This window comes from Pseudophryne corroboree, chromosome 4 (assembly GCF_028390025.1).
Source record: "Pseudophryne corroboree isolate aPseCor3 chromosome 4, aPseCor3.hap2, whole genome shotgun sequence".
NCBI classification, from domain to species: domain Eukaryota; kingdom Metazoa; phylum Chordata; class Amphibia; order Anura; family Myobatrachidae; genus Pseudophryne; species Pseudophryne corroboree.
In genome coordinates this window covers 117,303,523-117,326,864 of record NC_086447.1, presented here as the reverse complement: position 1 = coordinate 117,326,864, position 23,342 = coordinate 117,303,523, and the positions used below count along the sequence as shown (strand labels likewise).

Genomic DNA, 23,342 nt, shown 5'->3' with positions numbered 1-23,342 from the left:
CTATCACATGATTTTCCGCCCAGCGAAGAATCCTTGCAGCCTCTGCCATTGCCCTCCTGCTTCTTGTGCCGCCCTGTCTGTTTACGTGGGCGACTGCCGTGATGTTGTCCGACTGGATCAACACCGGCTGACCCTGAAGCAGAGGGTTTGCCAGGCTTAGAGCATTGTAGATTGCTCTTAGTTCCAGTATATTTATGTGAAGAGACGTTTCCAGGCTTGACCACACGCCCTGGAAGTTTCTTCCTTGTGTGACCGCTCCCCAGCCTCTCAGGCTAGCATCCGTGGTCACTAGGACCCAGTTCTGTATGCCGAATCTGCGGCCCTCTAACAGATGAGCACTCTGCAACCACCATAGCAGAGAGACCCTTTTTTCCAGGACTCTTGTGCATTGATGCACAGACACTGTCCCTGGTTTTAGGAGGTTCCTGACGAGTTCGGATAACTCCCTGGCTTTCTCCTCCGGAAGAAATACCTTTTTCTGAACAGTGTCCAGAATCATCCCTAGGAACAGCAGACGTGTCGTCGGGATCAGTTGGGATTTTGGAAAATTCAGAATCCACCCGTGCTGTTGGAGCACTACTTGAGTTAGTGCTACTCCGACCTCCAGCTGTTCTCTGGATCTTGCCCTTATCAGGAGATCGTCCAAGTAAGGGATAATTAATACGCCTTCTCTTCGAAGAAGGATCATCATTTCGGCCATTACCTTGGTAAAGACCCTGGGTGCCGTGGACAATCCAAACGGCAGCGTCTGAAACTGATAATGACAGTTTTGTACCACGAACCTGAGGTACCCTTGGTGTGAAGGGCAAATTGGGACATGAAGGTAAGCATCCTTGATGTCCAAGGACACCATAAAATCCCCTTCTTCCAGATTCGCTATCACTGCTCTGAGTGACTCCATCTTGAACTTGAATTTTTGTATGTACAGGTTCAGAGATTTCAGATTTAGAATAGGTCTTACCGAGCCGTCCGGCTTCGGTACCACAAATAGCGTGGAGTAATACCCCTTTCCCTGTTGTAGAAGGGGTACCTTGATTATCACCTGCTGAGAATACAGCTTGTGAATGGCTTCCAATACCGTCGCCCTGTCTGAGGGAGACGTTGGCAAAGCAGATTTTAGGAACCGGCGAGGGGGAGACTTCTCGAATTCCAACCTGTAACCCTGAGATACTACCTGCAGGATCCAGGGGTCCACCTGCGAGTAAGCCCACTGTGCGCTGAAATTCTTGAGGCGACCCCCCACCGCCCCTGAGTCCGCTTGTAAGGTCCCAGCGTCATGCTGAGGCCTTTGCAGAAGCCAGGGAGGACTTCTGCTCCTGGGAAGGGGCTGCTTGCTGCAGTCTCTTACCCTTTCCTTTGCCTCGGGGCAAATATGAATGTCCTTTTGCTCGCTTGTTCTTATAGGAACGAAAGGACTGCGGCTGAAAAGGCTGCGTCTTTTTCTGCTGGGAGGGGACTTGAGGTAAAAAGGTGGACTTCCCGGCTGTTGCCGTGGCTACCAAATCCGATAGACCGACCCCAAATAATTCCTCCCCTTTATACGGCAATACTTCCATATGCCGTTTGGAATCCGCATCGCCTGACCACTGTCGTGTCCATAGACCTCTTCTGGCAGATATGGACATCGCACTTACTCTTGATGCCAGAGTGCAGATATCCCTCTGTGCATCTCGCATATAAAGGAATGCATCCTTTAATTGCTCTATAGTCAATAAAATACTGTCCCTATCCAGGGTATCAATATTTTCAGTCAGGGAACCCGACCAAGCCACCCCAGCACTGCACATCCAGGCTGAGGCGATTGCTGGTCGCAGTATAACACCAGTATGTGTGTATATACTTTTTAGAGTATTTTCCAGCCTCCTATCAGCTGGATCCTTGAGGGCGGCCGTATCAGGAGACGGTAACGCCACTTGTTTGGATAAACGTGTGAGCGCCTTGTCCACCCTAGGGGGTGTTTCCCAGCGCGCCCTAACCTCTGGCGGGAAAGGGTATCACACACGTCATTCAATTCCTCTGATTCAGGAAAAACTACAGGTAGTTTTTTCAGACCCCACATAATACCCCTTTTTGTGGTACTTGCAGTATCAGAGATATGCAAAGCCTCCTTCATTGTCGTGATCATATAACGTGTGGCCCTACTGGAAAATACGTTCGTTTCTTCACCGTCGACACTAGATTCGGTGTCCGTGTCTGGGTCTGTGTCGACCGACTGAGGCAAAGGGCGTTTTACAGCCCCTGACGGTGTTTGAGACGCCTGTACAGGTACTAACTGGTTTGCCGGACGTCTCATGTCGTCAACCGACTTTTGCAGCGTGCTGACATTATCACGTAATTCCATAAACAAAGCCATCCATTCCGGTGTCGACTCCCTAGGGGGTGACATCACCATTACCGGCAATTGCTCCGCCTCCACACCAACATCGTCCTCATACATGTCGACACACACGTACCGACACACAGCAGACACACAGGGAATGCTCTGATAGAAGACAGGACCCCACTAGCCCTTTGGGGAGACAGAGGGAGAGTTTGTCAGCACACACCAAAGCGCTATAATTATATAGGAACAACCTTATATAAGTGTTGTTTCCTTATAGCTGCTTAAATATATATAATATCGCCAAAAAATGCCCCCCCTCTCTGTTTTTTACCCTGTTTCTGTAGTGCAGTGCAGGGGAGAGCCTGGGAGCCTTCCTAGCAGCGGAGCTGTGTAGGAAAATGGTGCTGTGTGCTGAGGAGATAGGCCCCGCCCCCTATTCCGGCGGGCTCTTCTCCCGGTTTTTCTGAGACCTGGCAGGGGTGAAATACATCCATATAGCCTCATGGACTATATGTGATGTATTCTTTTTAGCCAGAAAGGTATTAACATTGCTGCCCAGGGCGCCCCCCCCAGCGCCCTGCACCCTCAGTGACCGCCGGTGTGAAGTGTGCCTGAGCGCAATGGCACACAGCTGCAGTGCTGTGCGCTACCTCATGAAGACTGAAAAGCCTTCAGCCGCCGGTTTCTGTACCTCTTCTTACTTCGGCATCTGCAAGGGGGTCGGCGGCGCGGCTCCGGTGACCCATCCAGGCTGTACCTGTGATCGTCCCTCTGGAGCTAGTGTCCAGTAGCCTAAGAAGCAAATCCATCCTGCACGCAGGTGAGTTCACTTCTTCTCCCCTAGGTCCCTCGTTGCAGTGAACCTGTTGCCAGCAGGACTCACTGAAAATAATAAAACTATCAAAACTTTTACTCTAAGCAGCTCTTTATGAGAGCCATCTAGATTGCACCCTGCTCGGACGGGCACAAAAACCTAACTGAGGCTTGGAGGAGGGTCATAGGGGGAGGAGCCAGTACACACCACCTAGTGGTCAAACTTTTAAATTTTGTGCCCTGTCTCCTGCGGAGCCGCTATTCCCCATGGTCCTGACGGAGTCCCCAGCATCCACTAGGACGTCCGAGAAATAGCGTTAAATTTAGACAAGAGGTAGGTGGGTAGTAGGACAGGAATGGCCCGAAAGAGATACATGAGCCTAGGAAGGACCGTCATCTTTAGTGCAGCTATGCGCCCTAACCATGAGACATGATGCATCATCCAGTCCGAGACCAGAGCTGTAACTTTGCGCAGTAGCGTGGGGTAGTTAGCGGAGAGTAGGTCGGCCAGCTTCTGGGTGATATGAATCCCCAGATATTTAAGGCTTCTATCCTGCCAAGAATAAGAGTAGGAAGCTTTCAGCGCGGATAAGAGGGGGGGCGGACAATTAATAGGAAGTGCCTCCGTCTTAGTATTGTTAAGTCTATAATAGGATACAGCTGAATATTCCGACAAGAGTGTGTGTAATGCTCGCAGGGAGGTAGTGGGAGTCGTGAGCGTCAGGAGGACATCGTCCGTGAATAGACATATCTTATGAGATTGTCCCATATATTCCACTCCTGTAATCAAGGGTGAAGATCTTATTTTCTCAGCTAATGGTTCAATTGCCAGTGCAAATACCAGCGGGGATAGGGGGCACCCTTGGCGTGTGCCATTCGTGATCCTAAATGGAGAGGAGGAGAGTCCATTCACACACACTCTTGCCGAGGGGTGAAAGTATAAAGCCAAGATGGAAGAGAGAACCCTGCCGGTAAGACCAAACTTACAAAGAACCGCCTGTAAATACCCCCAGTGTAGGCGATCGAACGCCTTCTCCGCGTCCAACGACAACAGAATCAGGGGAGAATCAGTCGTAGAAAAGATGTCTAGCACGTTTATTACCCGCCTAGTGTTATAGGGGGACTGTCGTCCGGGGACATACCCCACTTGATCGTAGTGGACTAGCGAGGGGAGCAGGGGGTTAAGCCTGTTGGCCACTAATTTTGCGTATATTTTCAAATCAGTATTTAGTAGAGCGATGGGGCGATAGTTAGACATCATAGCGGGATTTTTCCCTGATTTGGGAAAGGCCACTACACGAGCTTCCAACATTTCAACCGGGAAATTCCCGACAGAGGAAGCATGATTATAGACTCCGTTCAGAACAGGGGTGAGAGTATCTTTGAAGCATTTATAAAATTTATTTATGAACCCATCAGGGCCTGGAGCTTTATCCAGCGGGAGCGAGTCTATAGCTTGAGTAATTTCTGTAAAAGACCAGGGTTGGTTTAGAGCCTGCAGAGTAGATGAGTCGACGGAGGGGAGATGGGTATCTTTCAGAAAGGCCGCAATGGTAGCCGGCGTGGGTTGTGGGATAGATACGTCGTCCTTTAAATTATAGAGGGAGGAGTAATATGTGGCAAAGGAATCAGCAATATCTGACGGGTCAGTTATTTTGATATTATTTGAATTGAAAATGAATTTCACCCTCTCTTTAGCAGTTTTCCCCCTCAGCTTGCGTGCAAGCATTCTACCAGCTCTGTCCCCCTGTGTATAAAACTTTTGTTGCAGTCGGAAAAGGTTCTTGTGGACCTCTGTTAAAGCTAGTTTATTCAACTCATCTCTGACCCGAAGCAGGTCCCGATATATTTTCTTATTAGACGGGCTCAGCTTGAGAAGGGATTCTAAATCTTTAAGACGGGTTTCAAGGTCTAACTGATGTTCTCGAGAGGTCCTACGGATATAGGCAGCCGCCTGGATTGCCGCTCCCCTAACCACCGCCTTAAGGGCACACCAGTGTGTGAAAACGGATGTGTCGGCCGGGACATTGGTTTCAAGGTACTGGGAGAGGGCCTGGGTAAGTGACCGGAAGCATCCGCATTTGAAAGGAGATAGTCCCCAAAACGCCATAAGGTAGGGCAGGTCCGCACGCGGCGAGATTCCAATGGATAGAGAGAGCCGAGTGATCGGACCATGACACTGGCAGGATAGAAGCCTTCGAGACCTGTTGGAGGGTCCACTTATCCGATATTGCTAAATCTATCCTAGAGAAAGAGCCATGCACTGGGGAAAAGAACGAGTAATCCCTACAGGTCGGTTTCTTAGCTCTCCAGACATCATAAAGGTCATACTCATATAATATATTCCGAAAGGCATGAGAGCTATCGCGCAGCGAGCCCGCGCTGGAGGTAGGGCGGGTGAAGGATCTATCTACCGTGGGGTCAGGGACCATGTTAAAATCCCCCAGCAATAACAAAGCACCTGATAAGTGCCTCTGGAGAGTTCTAAAGAATTTCCGGAGGAAGGGCATTTGTTTAGTATTCGGGGCGTACAGCGTGGCTATGGTGACCGGCCTGTCTTCCAATTTGCCTGTCAGGATAAGATATCTACCCTCCTGGTCTGTAATTTGATGATCTAGAGAAAAATCACATGTACTAGAGAATAAAATAGCTACCCCAGCCTTTTTCTTCGGGCCATTGGACATATAACAATTGGGGAATTTGTTATCTTTAAGGGCGGGGGGGTGACTGAGACATGCATGAAGTGGGTCTCCTGTAAGGCCACTACGTGCGCCTTACATTTGGCAAAATGGCGCAGGGCCAATCTTTGTTTATTGGGCGAATTCAGCCATTTCACGTTTAAGGAAAGAACATTAACCATTGGGCATAACTTTCAATAATGCAAAGATCACTCTATACGCATAAACTATGTAGCAAGACCTGCGTGGGTCCCTGTGTACCAGAACTTGGAGAGGTGGGGAAGACAGGGAAGGTGGGAGAATTAGTAAGAAAGGAAAAAGGAACGGGCACCCCAAGGATGCCAAACAGGGTTGCCTAAATAGGCAACACATGGGGTCGTGACGAGGTGCGGGGAAACATCCCCTCCCCCACTCCTAGAACAATCAAAACAAATAAAACCACATCGAGGAGACATAGGCTACATGCCTCCTCCCGGACAGTGGCAGGACCCGTGCATAATAGTGTCAAAATAAGCGAAGATATCACTCTAGGGGGATGCAGGGCGATCAGTAGGCAGCATAATTATAGTAAAGATAGTACAATATGAGCGTCCCATTCAAAACTTATACCACACCTCCGCATAAACATAAGTCTTGCTATGCGGTCGTCCCAAACACTGCCCGGGGGGGCATCGTAAAAACCTATAATAATGTGTAAAGTAACAAGAAGGACAAGTCCGACTGCAACATACAACCTGGCTGAATTAGGTAGCCTCTAAAGTCATTTGCCGGCTATTGACCACTCTTGAGCCAATTTAAGGGTTGCAGGTGCTGTGTCAGGGGAATCCTCCCTCCTCCAGGAACCCAACAGTTGCAAACCGGCCTCCGGCGAGATTATCGTGTGCATGACACCGTTGTGCCGAACAAGCAATTTCGTCGGGAATCCCCATCTGTAAAGGATATCAGCTCTCCTTAGTGCTGTAGTTACCGGATAGAATGAACGTCTCATAGCTAGGGTAGCCGCTGACAGATCTCCGTACACTTATATATCCCCCAGTGTCTTGGCCGGCAGATCCGGGCGCATAGCTGCCCGCAGGATTTGTTCCTTGACATGGAAGTAATGCATCCTCATCAACGTGTCTCTTGGAGAGTCCTTCGGGGCATTTCTAGCCTTCGGCAGTCTATGGATCCGATCGATGAGGAAGTCATCGATAGAGCTGGTAGGAAGAAGAGTCATAAAGAGGTCCATTGCGAATTGTTTGAGCTCTGCGGTGGAGACCGTTTCAGGAATGCCCCGGAGTTTTACATTGTTACGGCGTGACCTGTCCTCAAGGTCACAGGTCTTCCTCCTAAGGTCGGCGACCTCAGCTTGTAGCTCTTCCAGTTGATTAATCATCTCGATGTGAGATTGCACCACCTCCTCGCACTTTTTCTCGATGTGGTCCGTACGTTGGCCTATGGCGTCGACCGTCTGTTGGCAACTCTGGAGCGCCGTCTTAACTTCCAGCGTAATATCATCGTTAAACGTAGCCAAGAGTTGCCGCATCGAGCCGAGTGTGAGGGGTGCGTCGTCATCCAGTTGAGAGTTTTGTTGGATTCACATGGGGAGACCCCGACACGTCATCCCCTCCCTGGAGTTGCTTAAATAGGGGATCCGACACAGTAGGACCTTTCAAGCTCTGGGATGTCGGCGACTGCTTGAAGAAAGTGACCGGACGGACCGGAGTCGGGTCCTTTTGGCGTTTAGGCGGCATGATCCCAGAGTGTACACTCCACCGCAGTAGTTGTTGACAAGAGAGATCGGAAGTAGGAGGATAGAGATACCTATGTCGGCTCGATATATACGCCAAAGGCGGGATCACAGCATCAGGAGTGGGGGAGAGTTCCAATCATCACATCAGCGGTCACATCAGCCCGGCAGAGGCGGAGGCGAGCCTTCCCGTGGCACCCAGTAGCCGAATTTTATGCAGGGGGAGTCAGCCAGAGGAGTATGAAGGGTTAAGGGAAGCACCGAGGTGTTCCGTGCTAGAAGATGGATGGGCTCCTTCTAATAATGCTTTATATGGACTAGGGAGTGAAAGGGCAGTGAGGAGTCTCATATATAGCGGACAAATATTTGTGGAGCCTTGCTGGGGTGAGGAGACTGGAGTGCAGTGCAGTGTAACCTCATTTCCAGCCACTTGCCAGGGAGCAAGATGGCGGCGGTGGCTTCCCGTCACAGGCCTCCGGGGGAATAGGGAGAAATGCTCTCCAGAATCATTGGTGGTGTCAGTGGGGAGAAATCCGGAGCTGCGGCCGCCTCCGGCGGACCAAAAGCCCGTGCTCCGACTTGTTATAGCGGCTGTGACAGCCGCGGACGGAGCGAGCGGCGCAGCCGAGGAATCGCTCTCCCGTCCCGTCCGGCCACTCAGTGAGGTCGCGGTCAGCGTCAGCGCCGGGGGAGCCCTCCATCCTGGCAGACTCGCAACAGGTGAAGAGACCGCACTGTGGGGAGATAATTAGGGAAACCCGATCCTCGGTCCCGTTTACGGCCCCGCCGCAGTACTTCCGGTCCGGTCACCTCGCAACTCCAGCCCCCGGCTTCTGCTAGGCAGGTAGGTTGCAACCCGCACGGGTCCAAGGGGTACCCGCCGGCTCCGCAACCCACCGTGCCTCTGTCAGCGGGGCCTCAGTGACCCAAAGGTGTGGAACACAGGGCGGTAATAGGTGCCGAAGGGGTGTTTAAAGTAGTCGTGGTCAGGAGCCCAGGTTCGGCACATCCACCTCTCCCCACAACCAGGCCACGCCCCCATGCCGATTTTTCAAATCGACCTTGCCAGTTTCTCCGCCAGAGAGAGAAGCAGTACCAGCGGCAATCCAAAAATTATGTCAGGACCAGGTCATAGTCCTGGTACTGTTGTCACAACAAGGGCGGGGTTTTTATTCAAGCCTCTTTGTTGTTCCGAAGCCGGACGATTCGGTCAGACCGATCCTAAACCTAAAAGATCTAAATTGCTTCCTGAAAAGGTTCAAGTTCAAGATGGAATCACTTCGGGCGGTGATTTCCAGTGTGGAGGAGGGGGACTACATGGTGTCGGTGGACATAAAGGATGCTTACCTGCATGTTCCCATTTATCTTCCTCACCAGGCTTATCTGAGATTCGCGATTCAGGATTGCCATTACCAATTCCAGACGTTACCTTTTGGCCTCTCCACAGCGCAGAGGGTATTCACCAAGGTGATGGCGGAGATGATGGTCCTCCTTCGTCACAAAGGAGTCAATATAATTCCTTATCTGGACGATCTCCTGATAAAGGCGAGATCCAGGGAGCAGTTGTTACAAAACATCTTACTCTCTCTGTCAATACTCCAGCAACACGGGTGGATCATAAATTATCCAAAGTCACAGTTGGAACCGACGACAAGGTTGTCTTTCCTCGGGATGATTCTGGACACAGAAGTTCAGAGAGTATTTTTGCCGCTGGAAAAGTCTTTGGAAATACAGAAAATGGTAAAACAGATACTGAAACCATCCTGTGTGTCGATCCATCAGTGCATTCGGTTGTTGGGGAAGATGGTGGCGGCCTACGAGGCCATACAGTTTGGCAGGTTCCATGCCAGAGTATTCCAGTGGGACCTGTTGGACAAGTGGTCGGGGTCTTACCTGCACATGCACCGAAAGATAATCCTGTCGTCAAAAGCCAGGATTTCGCTCCTGTGGTGGTTACACAGCTCTCACCTACTAGAGGGACGCAGGTTCGGGATTCAGGACTGGGTCCTGGTAACCACGGATGCAAGTCTCCGAGGCTGGGGAGCAGTCACTCAGGGAGAAAACTTCCAAGGACGTTGGTCACATCAGGAAGCCTGCCTTGACATAAACGTTCTGGAGCTGAGAGCTATTTACAATGGCCTTCAACAAGCAGTACATCTTCAAGACCGTCCCGTGCAGATCCAGGCGGACAATGTAACAGCAGTCGCGTACATAAACAGGCAGGGCAGAACGAAAAGCAGAGCGGCAATGGCAGAGGCGACAAAAATCCTCCGCTGGGCAGAAAAACATCTACAAGCTCTGTCGGCAATATTCATTCCGGGAGTAGACAACTGGGAAGCAGACTTCCTCAGCAGACACTATCTCCATCCAGGAGAGTGGGGCCTCCACCAAGAAGTCTTCGCAGAGGTGACAAGTCTTTGGGGAGTTCCTCAAGTAGACATGATGGCATCTCGTCTCAACAAGAAGCTTCAGAGATACTGTTCCAGTTCGAGAGACCGTCAGGCAGTAGCAGTGGATGTGCTAGTAACCCAGTGGGTTTTCCCGTCAGTGTATGTCTTCCTTCCACTTCCGCTGATCCCAAAGGTACTTAGGATCATAAGAAAAACAAGGGTTCGAGCAATCTTCATTGCCCCAGACTGGTCAAGGAGGGCTTGGTACCCAGATCTTCAGCAGTTGCTCATAGAAGATCCTCTTCCTCCTCGCGAGGACCTGCTGCAGCAGGGGCCGAGCGTGTATCAAGACTTACCGCGGCTACGTTTGACGGCATGGCTGTTGAGCGCCGGATCCTAGCCAGGAAGGGTATTCCCAAGGAAGTAATTCCCACTCTTATTCAGGCCAGAAAGGGAGTAACGTTGAAACATTACCACCGTATTTGGAGAAAATATGTGTCTTGGTGTGAATCCAAGAAAGCTCCTACGGAAGAGTTTCATTTAGGACGTTTCCTCCATTTTCTACAGGCTGGTGTGGAAGCGGGCCTCCGATTGGGATCAATCAAGGTCCAGATTTCGGCCTTGTCAGTGTTCTTCCAAAAACAATTGGCCTCTCTTCCAGAGGATCAGACCTTCGTGAAAGGGATTCTGCACATCCAGCCTCCATTCGTGCCTCCAGTGGCACCATGGGACCTTAACGTGGTGTTACAGTTTCTTCAATCAGATTGGTTTGAGCCTCTACAAGAGATAGAGTTGAAGTTTGTCACTTGGAAAGTGGTGATGCTTTTGGCTTTGGCATCGGCAAGACGCGTGTCTGAATTGGGGGCCTTGTCTCACAAGAGCCCTTACCTGATCTTCCATGAAGATAGGGCGGAGTTGAGAACTCAATGAAAAAAATCTAGAAAACATTGCGCTATAAGGTAAATAAGAATATATGTAAAGATAAATTTTATCAATACAACAATAAAAATTAGGTTTAAAAATATGGCTGTGAAGTTGTCAGAAATGAGGTCGGGAGACTGTTTATAAACAATAAAATACCTTTTATTTTATACCAAATAATCCACCATGTGGAATGTAAAAATAAAACATATATAAAATTTCTATGAAAGCATCAGATGGTTAATACAGGTTGAGTCTCCCTTATCCAAAATGCTTGGGACCAGAGGTATTTTGGATATGGGATTTTTCCGTACTTTGGAATAATTGCATACCATAATGAGATATCATGGTGATGGGACCTAAATCTAAGCACAGGATGCATTTATATTACATATACACCTTATACACACAGCCTGAAGGTAATTTTAGCCAATATTTTTTATAACTTTGTGCATTAAACAAAGTGTGTCTACATTCACACAATTCATTTATGTTTCATATACACCTTATATACACAGTCAGCGGGATCTCTGTAAATGATTTCAAAAGCCAAGTCGGTCTTATCCCGGTGGACCAGTGCACTACTAGATGTCCAGTGAAGCGTCAACGCGTTTCGTCCCACAATGCCTTGGGACTTCCTCAAGACTGCCATTTAGTTACAGAGATCCCGCTGCCGTATTACCATCAGTAAGCACCTTCCTGTATTGCCGCTGGCCATTTACCCGCTCGTCAGCCTGTCTGCTGAATACCATCACGCCACAGTTTATTGACAGCAGGATTCTTGCGGGCTGCACTCACGAACCCTCGAAGTACACCACCCGGGGCGGTGACGGCTTCACCACCGGGAGAGGGAAGACGGCTCTATCACCTCAGCGGGAGCGATCGGTGAGTCCCTCGACTCCTATCCATTTACGGACACACGGCACATCACGCCCGGGGCGGTGATAGCCTCACCACCGGGAAAGGAGGGACGACTTCATTCACAATTGTGAAAGTTACAGGCGGTAATTATAAAACCTCCAGTTCACTTTGAGCTAATTATTGTGGCCGGGACGCCGGCATTTAAAGCCAATAGCTATACCTGTGTGGATCGTGCAAAGGATTGCAACTATTGATACACATTGTTTCTAAAAAGGACACTCTAGTATCTATTTAACTACAATATAGCATATTCATTAGAGTTGTTATAACAGTCATCTATACACTTTGGAATGCTTTACATATATTAACCATCTGATGCTTTCATAGAAATTTTATATATGTTTTATTCTTACATTCCACATGGTGGATTATTTGGTATAAAATAAAAGGTATTTTATTGTTTATAAACAGTCTCCCGACCTCATTTCTGACAACTTCACAGCCATATTTTTAAACCTAATTTTTATTGTTGTATTTTTATCTTTACATATATTCTTATTTACCTTATAGCGCAATGTTTTCTAGATTTTTTTTAATTTTGTTTATGCTAGAGACCCTAACCAAGTCTCAAAACATACGCTGCTGTTTACCTATATTAGTTGCATTTATACAACAAAATCTTCTTATATATAAAAGGTTTATTAACAGCGCCAGGAGAGTGGGATTGGCATACCACTGGGGATTTTTTTCTCCTCTCTATATCCTTGAGTTGAGAACTCGACATTTTCTTCCTAAGGTGGTTTCATCTTTCCACATAAACCAACCTATTATTGTGCCAGTAGTTACTGACACATTCACTGAATCAAAGCCTCTAGATGTGGTTAGAGCTTTGAAAATCTATGTTGCTAGAATGGCTCGTATAAGGAAAACATAGGCCCTGTTTGTCCTGTATGCTCACAACAAAATTAGGTGTCCTGCTTCCAAGCAGACTATTGCACGTTGGATCAGAAATACGATTCAGCAAGCTCATACTACGGCTGGATTGACGTTACCGACGTCGGTAAAGGCCCACTCCACTAGGAAGGTTGGCTCATCCTGGGCGGCTGCCCGGGGGGTCTCGGCATTACAACTGTGCCGAGCAGCTACTTGGTCAGGGTCAAACACATTTGCTAAGTTCTACAAGTTTGATACCGTGGCCGATGAAGACCTCAAGTTTGATCAATCGGTGCTGCAGGATCATCCACACTCTCCCGCGCGTACTGGAGCTTTGGTATAAACCCCATGGTCTTGATGTGGTCCCCAGCATCCTCTAGGACATTTGAGAAAACAGGATTTTAATACCTACCGGTAAATCCTTTTCTCCTAGTCCGTAGAGGATGCTGGGCGCCCGTCCCCGTGCGTACTTTACCTGCAGTTAAGTTATTAGAGTTAAACAAGTTGTTTTATCTTAGTTCAGCATGTTGCTGCAATTAGTTCATGCCTGTTGGCGTGTGTTATATTGAATGCCATGTGTGCGGCATGGGTGAGGGTGTGAGTTGGTATGTATTTCACCGATAGTATTAAAGTAAGTCCTTCCTCGAAATGTCCGTCTCCCTGGGCACAGTTCCTATAACTGAGGTCTGGAGGAGGGGCATAGGGGGAGGAGCCAGTTGCACCCATTGAAAAGTCTTAAGAGTGCCCATGGCTCCTGCAGAACCGCCTATACCCCATGGTCTTGATGTGGTCCCCAGCATCCTCTACGGACTAGGAGAAAAGGATTTACCGGTAGGTATTAAAATCCTGTTTTTTTGAACAATGTGTACAATATAAAATATACATCACAATACTGGATGCCACTACTGTCTTTGTAAAATTAGTTCCTTTTGAGCAACAACAGCAGACATAGGGGTCATTCCGACCTGATCGCACGCTAGGTTTTTTCGCTGCGATTAGGTCAGAACTGTGCATGTGTATGCGCCGCAATGCGCTGGCGCGTCGTACGGCTACAAAGCAGATCGTTGCTGGGCGATGGATTGTACGAAGAATCCATTCGCATAGTTGATCGCAAGGAGATTGACAGGAAGAAGGCGTTTGTGGTTGTCAACTGACCGTTTTCTGGGAATTTTTCAGAAAAACGCAGGCATATCTAAGCGTTTGCAGGGAGGGTTACTGACGTCAGTTCCGGGACTGGACAGGCTGAAGTGATCCAAGCGGCTGAGTCAGTTCTGGGCTACTCAGAAACTGCACAAAACGTTTTTGCACAGCTCGGCTGCACATGCGATCGGACACTTGCAAGGCTAAAATACACTCCCCTGTGGGCGGCGACTATGCGTTCGCACGGCTGCTAAACACAGCTATCGAGCGATCAATTTTGAATGACCCCCATAAAATGCAAGTTATGAAATAAGGGTATACAAGTATACGCATTAACAGAATATGCTGCTTACGGACAAAAAAACAAATCTGACAGACTTTCATGGGAGGGATTTTTATTTCACATCTTCTAATTGTTGCACGGTGACATATTCACACAGTGGTACCGGTGGGACTGAGAGAAGGTATGTGTTGTACTGTCACAGGTTAGGAGCCAGATGTACTTGCTGTCTCCTGACACATAACCTTGCATTGGAGGTGTCTGTCCTGGCACCTGTTACTGGTTTGTGTGGGAGAAGAGGCAGCACTTCATTTTCACCTTCTGCCTATTCAAGAAGGAAGATGGACCTTGTGAATGTGAAATGCTGACTTAAAAAAAGGATTTAAACAAAGGACTTTAAATGTTTCCATGATTTGTATAAAATCTCTCAGCTGGTAGCTGTGTGCTTTTATAGCCACAGAACATCTCACTAACTCATAATTGCCTTCTACAATATTTCACATTTATATGCATAATGGCAATTCAGTGAAGGGGATCAATGATGGAAGGTACAGATGTGTCCTCATAAATCGTTGCTGCAGTCGCGCCAAACAGCTCCTGTAGGCACGCCAAATCCAATGAGACCCTGCTAGCGTCGGGCTTCTTTTTTGCATATTTTTTTCCAACATTGTGCCTTAGACGCACAAGATGCAGATAGGACGCACCAGGAGACTGTGCTGATTCGTTTTATATTCAACATATGTATATCTGTGAGCGACTGAGTCTCTGAGTCTGTACACTAAGTGCTACAATGTAGCAGCCGCAGTTTTCCCCCCAATACAAGTTCCCTTATGCTCCGTATACAGGCTCAGTCGCACACAATATACAAGTGTCACACATCACATTAATCAGCACAGTCTCCTTGTGCAACCTAGTCATATTGCGTTGCGACTAAGACGCATTTTCAGCAAAAAATAAAAAAAGATGCCCGACGTTAGCAGAGCTGCACAGGACCTGCTCACTCACGTCAGGCATCTCATGCTGCACGGTGTATGAGGCTGGATGTATGAGGAGACATCTGCAAAATGGCTACTGAAGCTAACACACATCTGGGGGTATGGGGCTCACCACACACAAACAACTCATTTAGTTTGAGAGTTGAAATTTGTGTGTTATAGTTCACCTATCAATGGTAGCAAATATCAAAAGAGGGATTAGGATGATGGAATCGATGTGGACTGGAATAAAGTATAATAATCATCAGTGACTTTTTATATTTCACAGTATGGAGTGGGAATACTGTTACTACCTAAAACCTGTGTGTACAGTAATTATATATATATATATATATATATATATATATATATATAGACGTTATGGTAAGAACTTACCGTTGATAACGTGATTTCTCTTAGGTCCACAGGTATCCACAGGATAACATTGAGAAATGGTTGAGCGACAGCGGAAATGGCACCAACACGGTCACGAGCTTTCTGGCCTCCCAGGATGCATCGGGGCCTCACCATATAGTCCCGCCCACTGACTCAGTCAAATCAGTTCTTTCCACAGCGACTTAGGCAGGAGCATCAGGTAGAGACCTGTTTAGGCGATAAGAACACACATGCACACCCTTCCATACAAGAAGGAAGAGGTTTAGTGATTGTCTAGATCCTCAAATCAGGTGCATCAGGGTGGGATCCCTGTGGATACCTGTGGACATAAGAGAAATCACGTCATCAATGGTAAGTTCTTACCATAACGTCTATTTCTCTGGCTGGGTCCACAGGATAAAAATGGGATTCCCAAAGCCAATTTTAGTGGTGGGGACGCTCCTGATTACACAGGAGGACCTTTTGCCCGAAGTCTGCGTCATGAGAGGCAAAAGTATCCAAGGCATAATGTCTGATGTATGTGTTTATGGAAGACCATGTGGCTGCCTTACATATCTGTTCTGCTGAAGCACCCTGTTGTACTGCCCATGAAGGACCTACCTTACGTGTAGAGTGTGCAGAGACATTAGCTGGAGTAGGGAGATCTGCATGAGAATAAGCTTCTGATATTACCATTCGGAGCCATCTCGCCAGCGTCTGTTTACTAGCAGGCCATCCTCTTCTATGGAATCCGTAGAGGATGAAGAGAGAATCTGTTTTCCTGATGGCACTAGTACGATCTATGTAGATTCTTAAAGCTCGGACTACGTCCAGCAATGCTTCTCCCGCAGATAGTCCCGATACCTGAAAAGATGGGACTACAATCTCTTCATTCAGGTGAAACTCTGAAACCACCTTTGGAAGATAACCAGATCTCGTTCTGAGAACTGCTCTGTCTGGAAAAAAACGTACGAAAGGAGACTTACATGATAACGCTCCTAAATCTGACACTCTTCTGGCTGACGCCATTGCCAGTAGAAAAAGTACTTTAGCCGTTAACCATTTAAGATCTGCTCTCTTAAGCGGTTCAAATGGAGGACCCTGGAGGAATTTTAGAACTAAAATCAAATCCCAGGGAGCTGCAGGAGGAACAAATGGAGGTTGAATATGTACAACTCCCTGAAAGAAAGTACGTACATCCTGTAAATCAGCAATCTTTTGCTGAAACCATACAGTTAATGCTGATACTTGAACTCTCAAGGAAGCAACTTTCAAACCTTTATCCAATCCTGCTTGAAGGAAATCCAAAATCCTGGATACTTTAAAAGATCTTGGATTCAAATTTTTTCCAGTACACCAATGAATATAGGCTTGCCATATTCTATGATACACACCAGCTGAAGAAGGCTTTCTTGCTCTAAGCATAGTTTGGATTACTTGTTTCGAAAATCCTCTCACTTCTAAGATAGAGGTTTCAAGAGCCACGCCGTCAAAGACAGGCGATCCAGATGACTGTGTCAACAAGGACCCTGCATTAGCAGATCTGGACGTTGAGGGAGCAGTATCGGTGCTTCCACGGACATTCTTAACAGGTCTGTGTACCAATGCCTTCTTGGCCAAGCTGGAGCTATTAGAATTATCGCTCCCCTTGCTTGCTTTATTTTTCTCACTACTCTGGGTAACAGAGATATTGGAGGGAACAGATATGCCAGATGAAATTTCCATTCTACTGACAGTGCGTCTACAAGGACCGCTCCTGGGTCCTTTGTTCTCGATCCGTACCTTGAAACTTTGTTGTTTAGACGAGACGCCATGAGATCTATCTCTGGCAGACCCCATCTGTTCACTAATGTCTGAAACACTTCTGGGTGTAATGCCCATTCGGTTTCCTGAATGGTGTGTTGACTGAGAAAATCCGCTTCCCAGTTCAGAACACCTGGGACAAACACTGCTGACAATGCTGGGAGATGGAGTTCTGCCCATCTTAGAATGGAAGTTACCTCCTCCATCAGTCTCTAGCTGTGAGTTCCTCCTTGATGATTGAGGTATGCTACTGCTGTCGCATTGTCTGAGCGAATCTGGACCGGTCTTCCTTGCAGACTGTCCTTTGCCTGAACTAGAGCCATGTAAATGGCCCTTATTTCTAACAGATTTATTGGCAGGCGACTTTCCCTTGCGGTCCATTTTCCCTGGAACCACAGGCTTCCTAGTACCGCACCCCAGCCCTGCAGGCTGGCATCTGTTGTCAGGACTTGACACTCTTTTATCCAAAAAGGTCTCCCCTTGTTTAAATGGTCTGTCTGTAGCCACCACGCTAGAGACCTTTTTACGTTTACTGGAAACTTTATCATCTGCTTTTTTATCGTCTGATGATCTCCATTCCATTTGGTCAGAATAAGGTGCTGCAATGGTCTGGAGTGGAATTGCGCAAATTCCACCATGTCGAAGGTTGATACCATCAGACCCAACAGTCGCATTGCTGCATGGACTGACATTGTCTGGGCGTGCAACGCTTCCTGAGCCATGACCTGCACCTTGACTATCTTTTTCTCTGGTAAGAGAACTTTCTGTAGGTCTGAATCCAATATGGCCCCCAAATGAACCATCCGCTGTGACAGATTCAGAGACGACTTTTCCCAATTTATGAGCCACCCGTGTCTCTATAAACAAACTATTGTCTGTTGAAGATGGCTCAGGAGTAAATCTTGCGAATGTGCTAAGATTAACAGGTCGTCGAGGTATGGGAATATTCTTATCCCCTGTTTGCACAGACAAGCTGCTATAACCACCATGATCTTGGTAAACACCCTGGGTGCTGTTGCTAGCCCGACGGGCAAAGCTTGAAACTGAAAATGTTCCTGGAGGATGGCAAACCTGAGGTAAGACTGATGAGACAGTGCTATAGGCACATGTAGGTAAGCATCCCGTACATCCAGAGATACCATGTAATCTCCCGGTTCCATAGCCAACATTATGGAGCGTAACGTCTCCATGTGGAACTTCGGGATCCAAATGTATTTGTATAACATTTTTAGATTGAGAATTGGTCAATATGACCCATTTGGCTTCTGGATCAGAAATAGATTGGAGTAAAACCCCTGTCCCCTTTGTGATGGAGGTACTGGGACAATCACACCAGACTGCAGTAATTTTTGAACTGCTTCTTGCAGGGCATTGGCCTTCGACTCTATACGAGACGGGCGGGTGCAAAAAAATCTTTGAGGAGGCTGCCTCCTGAATGGGAACCCATGCCCCTGAGATACCACCTTCTGCACCCAAGCATCTGTTGTTGACTGTTACCATATGTGTGCAAAATGAAGGAGTCGGCCCCCAACCCTGGAATCCTCCAGGCGGAGGCCCGTCTCTTCAGGCTGATGGTTTCTGTTCAGGCTTGGAAGCTGGCTTTTTGCTAGCCCACTGCTTCCTACCCCTGGTTTTGAACTGGGGTTCCTTAGACTCCTCTTTAGCTTTCGCTTTGCCAACGAAATGAGCGAAACTTTGAACCCTTGGACTTAGGGTTATAAATAGCCGGAAATCTGACCTTCTTTGATTCGGCCTCTGATTCTAGAATATCAGATAATGATTTCCCAAACAATATATTACAAACGAAAGGCAATGCTTCCAATTCTTTCTTGGATTCCGCATCTGCTTTCCAGGTACGTAGCCAAACTGCTCTGCGAGCGGCTACTGTCAAGGCTGAAGCCTTAGAAGTAACTGTACCCATATCAATTGCTGCTTCTTCTAAGTATTGGGCAGATTCTCTTAAACGGCTTAAAAGGTACTCTTGCTCCGAAGTAGGGGAAGAGATGTCATTTTCTAGTTCCTCTATTCATTCGCCCATTGCCTTTGCTACCCAGGCCGAAGCCATAGCAGGTCTTACCACTGCTCCTACTAGAGAAAATATATTTTTCAACAGGCTCTCTACCCTTCTGTCTGTGACATCATTTAGTGAGGTAGATGACAGTGGTAAAGCAGATTTATGCACAAGTCGCAGAACATGTGCATCTACTTTTGGAGGAACTTCTCTTTTCGAACAATCCGCAGCTGGAAATGGATAATAAGAATTTCATCTTTTCGAAATCTTATATTTCTTACTGGGCATCGCTCAAGACTCATCCATCATTTCCGTCAGCTCATCTGACGCTGGGAATTCAGTTCTCACTGATTTTGTTCGTTTGAACACAGGTGCTTTAGATTTTAACACTGTCTTAGCTGGCTCTTCCAAAGAGAGAACAGCCTTCACAGCATTAATAAGTTCAGCTACATCCTCTGAACTAAAACTCTGCGACTGATCATCATACGGAGTATTTGAATATACTGTATCATCATCTGTTGTATCATCTTGTGTAGTCTGCCACATAGACGTATCTGTCTTAGTCTTACCTGTCCCTTGGTTGCTTGTAGAGGCTACTGGAACCAAGCCGTAGGAAGGGAGCTGCATGTATGGGTTAATAGTGTAGCCTAACCCTTGAGGTGGTGCTACCGGAGTTAACCTGTCCGCTATTGAAGATAGAGTCTTTGCGAACATATTCCATGGTGGCTATGTTGGTGGCTGAACCAACTCCTGTTTTTTACTTTGCTGAAAAGCAAAACAGTTCGCACACAATCCCTCATAAGTGACTAATTGATCCACATCAATTAACCCTATCTTACAAGATAAGCATGTTAGGGATGTAGGAGTGCTTGATAAATTCTCCTCGTCACTTTTGCCGCTCACAGACATGGTAATAATCTGTTAATGACTACACAATTTGTGACTGAAAATCACCTATATATGAGTACAGGTTGAGTATCCCATATCCAAATATCCAAAATACGGAATATTCCGAAATACGGACTTTTTGAGTGAGATAATTAAACTTTTGTTTTTTGATGGCTCAATGTACACAAACTTTGTTTAATACACAAAGTTATTAAAAATATTGTATTAAATGACCTTCAGGCTGTGTATATATGGTGTATATGAAACATAAATGAATTGTATGAATGTAGATACACTTTGTTTAATGCACAAAGTTATAAAGAATATTGGCTAAAATTACCTTCAGGCTGTGTATAAGGTGTATATGATACATAAATGCATTCTGTGCTTAGACTTGGGTCCCATCGCCATGATATCTCATTATGCTATGCAATTATTCCAAAATACGGAAAAATCCGATATCCAAAATACCTCTGGTCCCAAGCATTTTGGATAAGGGATACTCAACCTGTATATATAAGTGAGATCAATCTGACCACAGTGCACCTGAATTGGGGGTCAGAACAGGACTGACATTACACGGAAAAGTCAGCACTCATACTAGCAGTCAGTCACGTTAAAGCATTAGACATTGTCATATGAGAATACAACCCCCATTACAACTTATAAATAAATAGGAAAATTGTACTTCTGTTTTTAACTGGTTCTTTGTCAACATAACATGCAGAAAACACAGTAATATACAGATCTCATATGCAATAGGTACTAAAAATTAACAATTCAAACTAACAAGTAGAGAGAATTTTTAGTACTGTATACCCTTCCTCTGGAGAGCGGGATACAGGGAGACTCACCACACTTCCATATCCAAGCAAATGCGCTCGTGAGACGCTGAGTGGATTCAGACGCTACTGATGTACACTACCGCTCTTGATAACTGATAACGGACACAGTCGCTCCTGCAGACACGGACGCTCAGCGACTTCCACGTGTATGCAGACGCTAAGGCCTGCGACTCGGTCTAGGCGGGATCTCTAGTGTACACAACCGCAGCGTCTAAGCTGCGACCGAGAACCCTCGTGGTAGCGTCTGAGCCGGAAGTGAGGTCATTTAGTTCATCAAACGAGAGACGTGCGGAAACTGGCCATGAACTCGGAGGAAGGGCGGCCAGGAGAGTGTCTGAATCCCCCTGTTGACTTAAACCCTAAAGATCGCGGCCCCTACCTAGTCCTGGCGCCTACGATCCCTAGAGCGTAGCGTTGTCGCACTCTAGATGTTCGGCGCATCAACACACTGTTTGTAGTTTCCACCAAATCAGTGTAGCTGTGTCCGGACCCCCCTAGTAAGAAGAAATCCATAGACTTACCGTCCCCCCATGCTCTGGCCACAGCCTGGTTAAGTCTGCTGGACCTGCTAGAACATCCGACACAGACGCCCGTCGAGACAGCACTATTACCGCGAAGGTAAGTGTTGTTGCGACCCGGTGGGGAGTTGTTGGAGCGATTTATTCCAGTATGCGTTTAAGACGCTGTTAAGAAAAGTTGCTCAAAAAAAGTACGTCTATAAAAATAAAAAGCTTGAGGCTGCTTTATTCACAGCAGCCCTGTGACCATACGGCTTCCTGCCGCACCAAGCCAAAAACTGATTTGACTGAGTCAGTGGGCGGGACTATATGGTGAGGCCCCGATGCATCCTGGGAGGCCAGAAAGCTCGAGACCGTGTTGGTGCCATTTCCGCTGTTGCTCAACCATATCCCAACGTTATCCTATGGATAATCCTGTGGAGCCAGACAGAGAAATATATATATATATATATATATATATATATATATGTATATATATATATATATATATATATATATATATATATATATTTTCTCTTTCTTTCTTCATACACATTTCTTCTCTTTCCTGGTGAATAGTTTAGCATTCATTCATATGGACAGGCTGTTATGCACATAGATCTGAAGCTGTACAATTATATACATAGATTGATTCAGAACCAAGGTCAAGCCTCTAATTAACAGAGACGCAGTAATACATAGTGAATGAACACACTGACTGAAGAGGTCATCTTCTCAGTGGAGAAGCAGCATGCATACGTTACAGTTCTCCAAGGTCACTGAATGCGTGTAGCAAGCCACAGGAACGTACAGCCAGACACATGCGACCTCTGCCAGCCAGGGAGACAGAAAACTCTGTATATATTCTTATTCATAGCATGAGATGAGAAATGTACCTGATGCTACTGCCTTCAGCTTTTTTAGTAGCTTTATATGAGAATCAGGCTTGATGATATGCTTCACAGACTGAGAGCAGCCGCAGCTGTCCAGGAGAGTAAAGTAATACAGCATCCTGGGGAGGTCTCTGCCTTCTATGCTGGGGTACACGTATTTTGTCATGTGCTCGTAAAAAGATTCTGGGCTTGTTTTTAAAGTCTGGAACAGGCCGAGGTGTTGGACTCGTTCCTCTATTTTCGCTGTAGAAAGTCTGCAAAGAATAATAATGAAAAACACAACAGAATATTGTAACATTCCAAAGAGACTATAATTGTGCATATACAGTACAGTGTATCTATCTACATATCTATATATATATATATATATATATATATATATACATACTGTACATACACATTTACAAATAAAATAAAATAAAATAAATATATATATATATATATATATATACAGTTGTGCTCATACGTTTACATACCCTAGCAGAATTTGTGATTTTCTGGCCATTTGTCAGAGAATATGAATGATAACTCACAAACATTTCTTTCACTCATGGTTAGTGGTTGGGTGAAGCCATTTATTGTCAAACAACTGTGTTTACTCTTTTTAATTCATAATGACAACAGAAACTACCCAAATGACCCTGATCAAAAGTTTACATACCCTGGAGATTTTGGCCTGATAACATGCATACAAGCTGACACAAAAGGGTTTGAATGGCTACTAAAGGTAACCATCCTCACCTGTGATCTGTTTGCTTGTAATCAGTGTGTGTGTATAAAAGGTCAGTGAGTTTGTGGACTCCTGAAAGACCCTTGCATCTTTCATCCAGTGCTGCACTGACGTGTCTGGATTCTGAGTCATGGGGAAAGCAAAAGAATTGTCAAAGGATCTGCGGGACAAGGTAATTGAACTGTATAAAACAGGAAAGGGATATAAAAAGATATCCAAGCAATTGAGAATGTCAATCAGCAGTGTTCAAACTCTAAT

General features: G+C 46.4%; 1 protein-coding gene across 3 annotated transcripts in view; it reads right to left on the bottom strand.

Moving 5' to 3' along the window:
* The window catches only part of NBAS (NBAS subunit of NRZ tethering complex), a 1,316,984-nt gene that overhangs the window by 423,564 nt on the left and 870,078 nt on the right, over positions 1 to 23,342 (bottom strand). For all 3 annotated transcript variants that reach the window (XM_063915380.1, XM_063915382.1, XM_063915381.1), the window contains one exon: positions 22,358 to 22,608. In XM_063915380.1, coding sequence (XP_063771450.1) covers positions 22,358 to 22,608 — 251 coding nt within the window. The remainder of the gene's footprint in view (positions 1 to 22,357; positions 22,609 to 23,342) is intronic.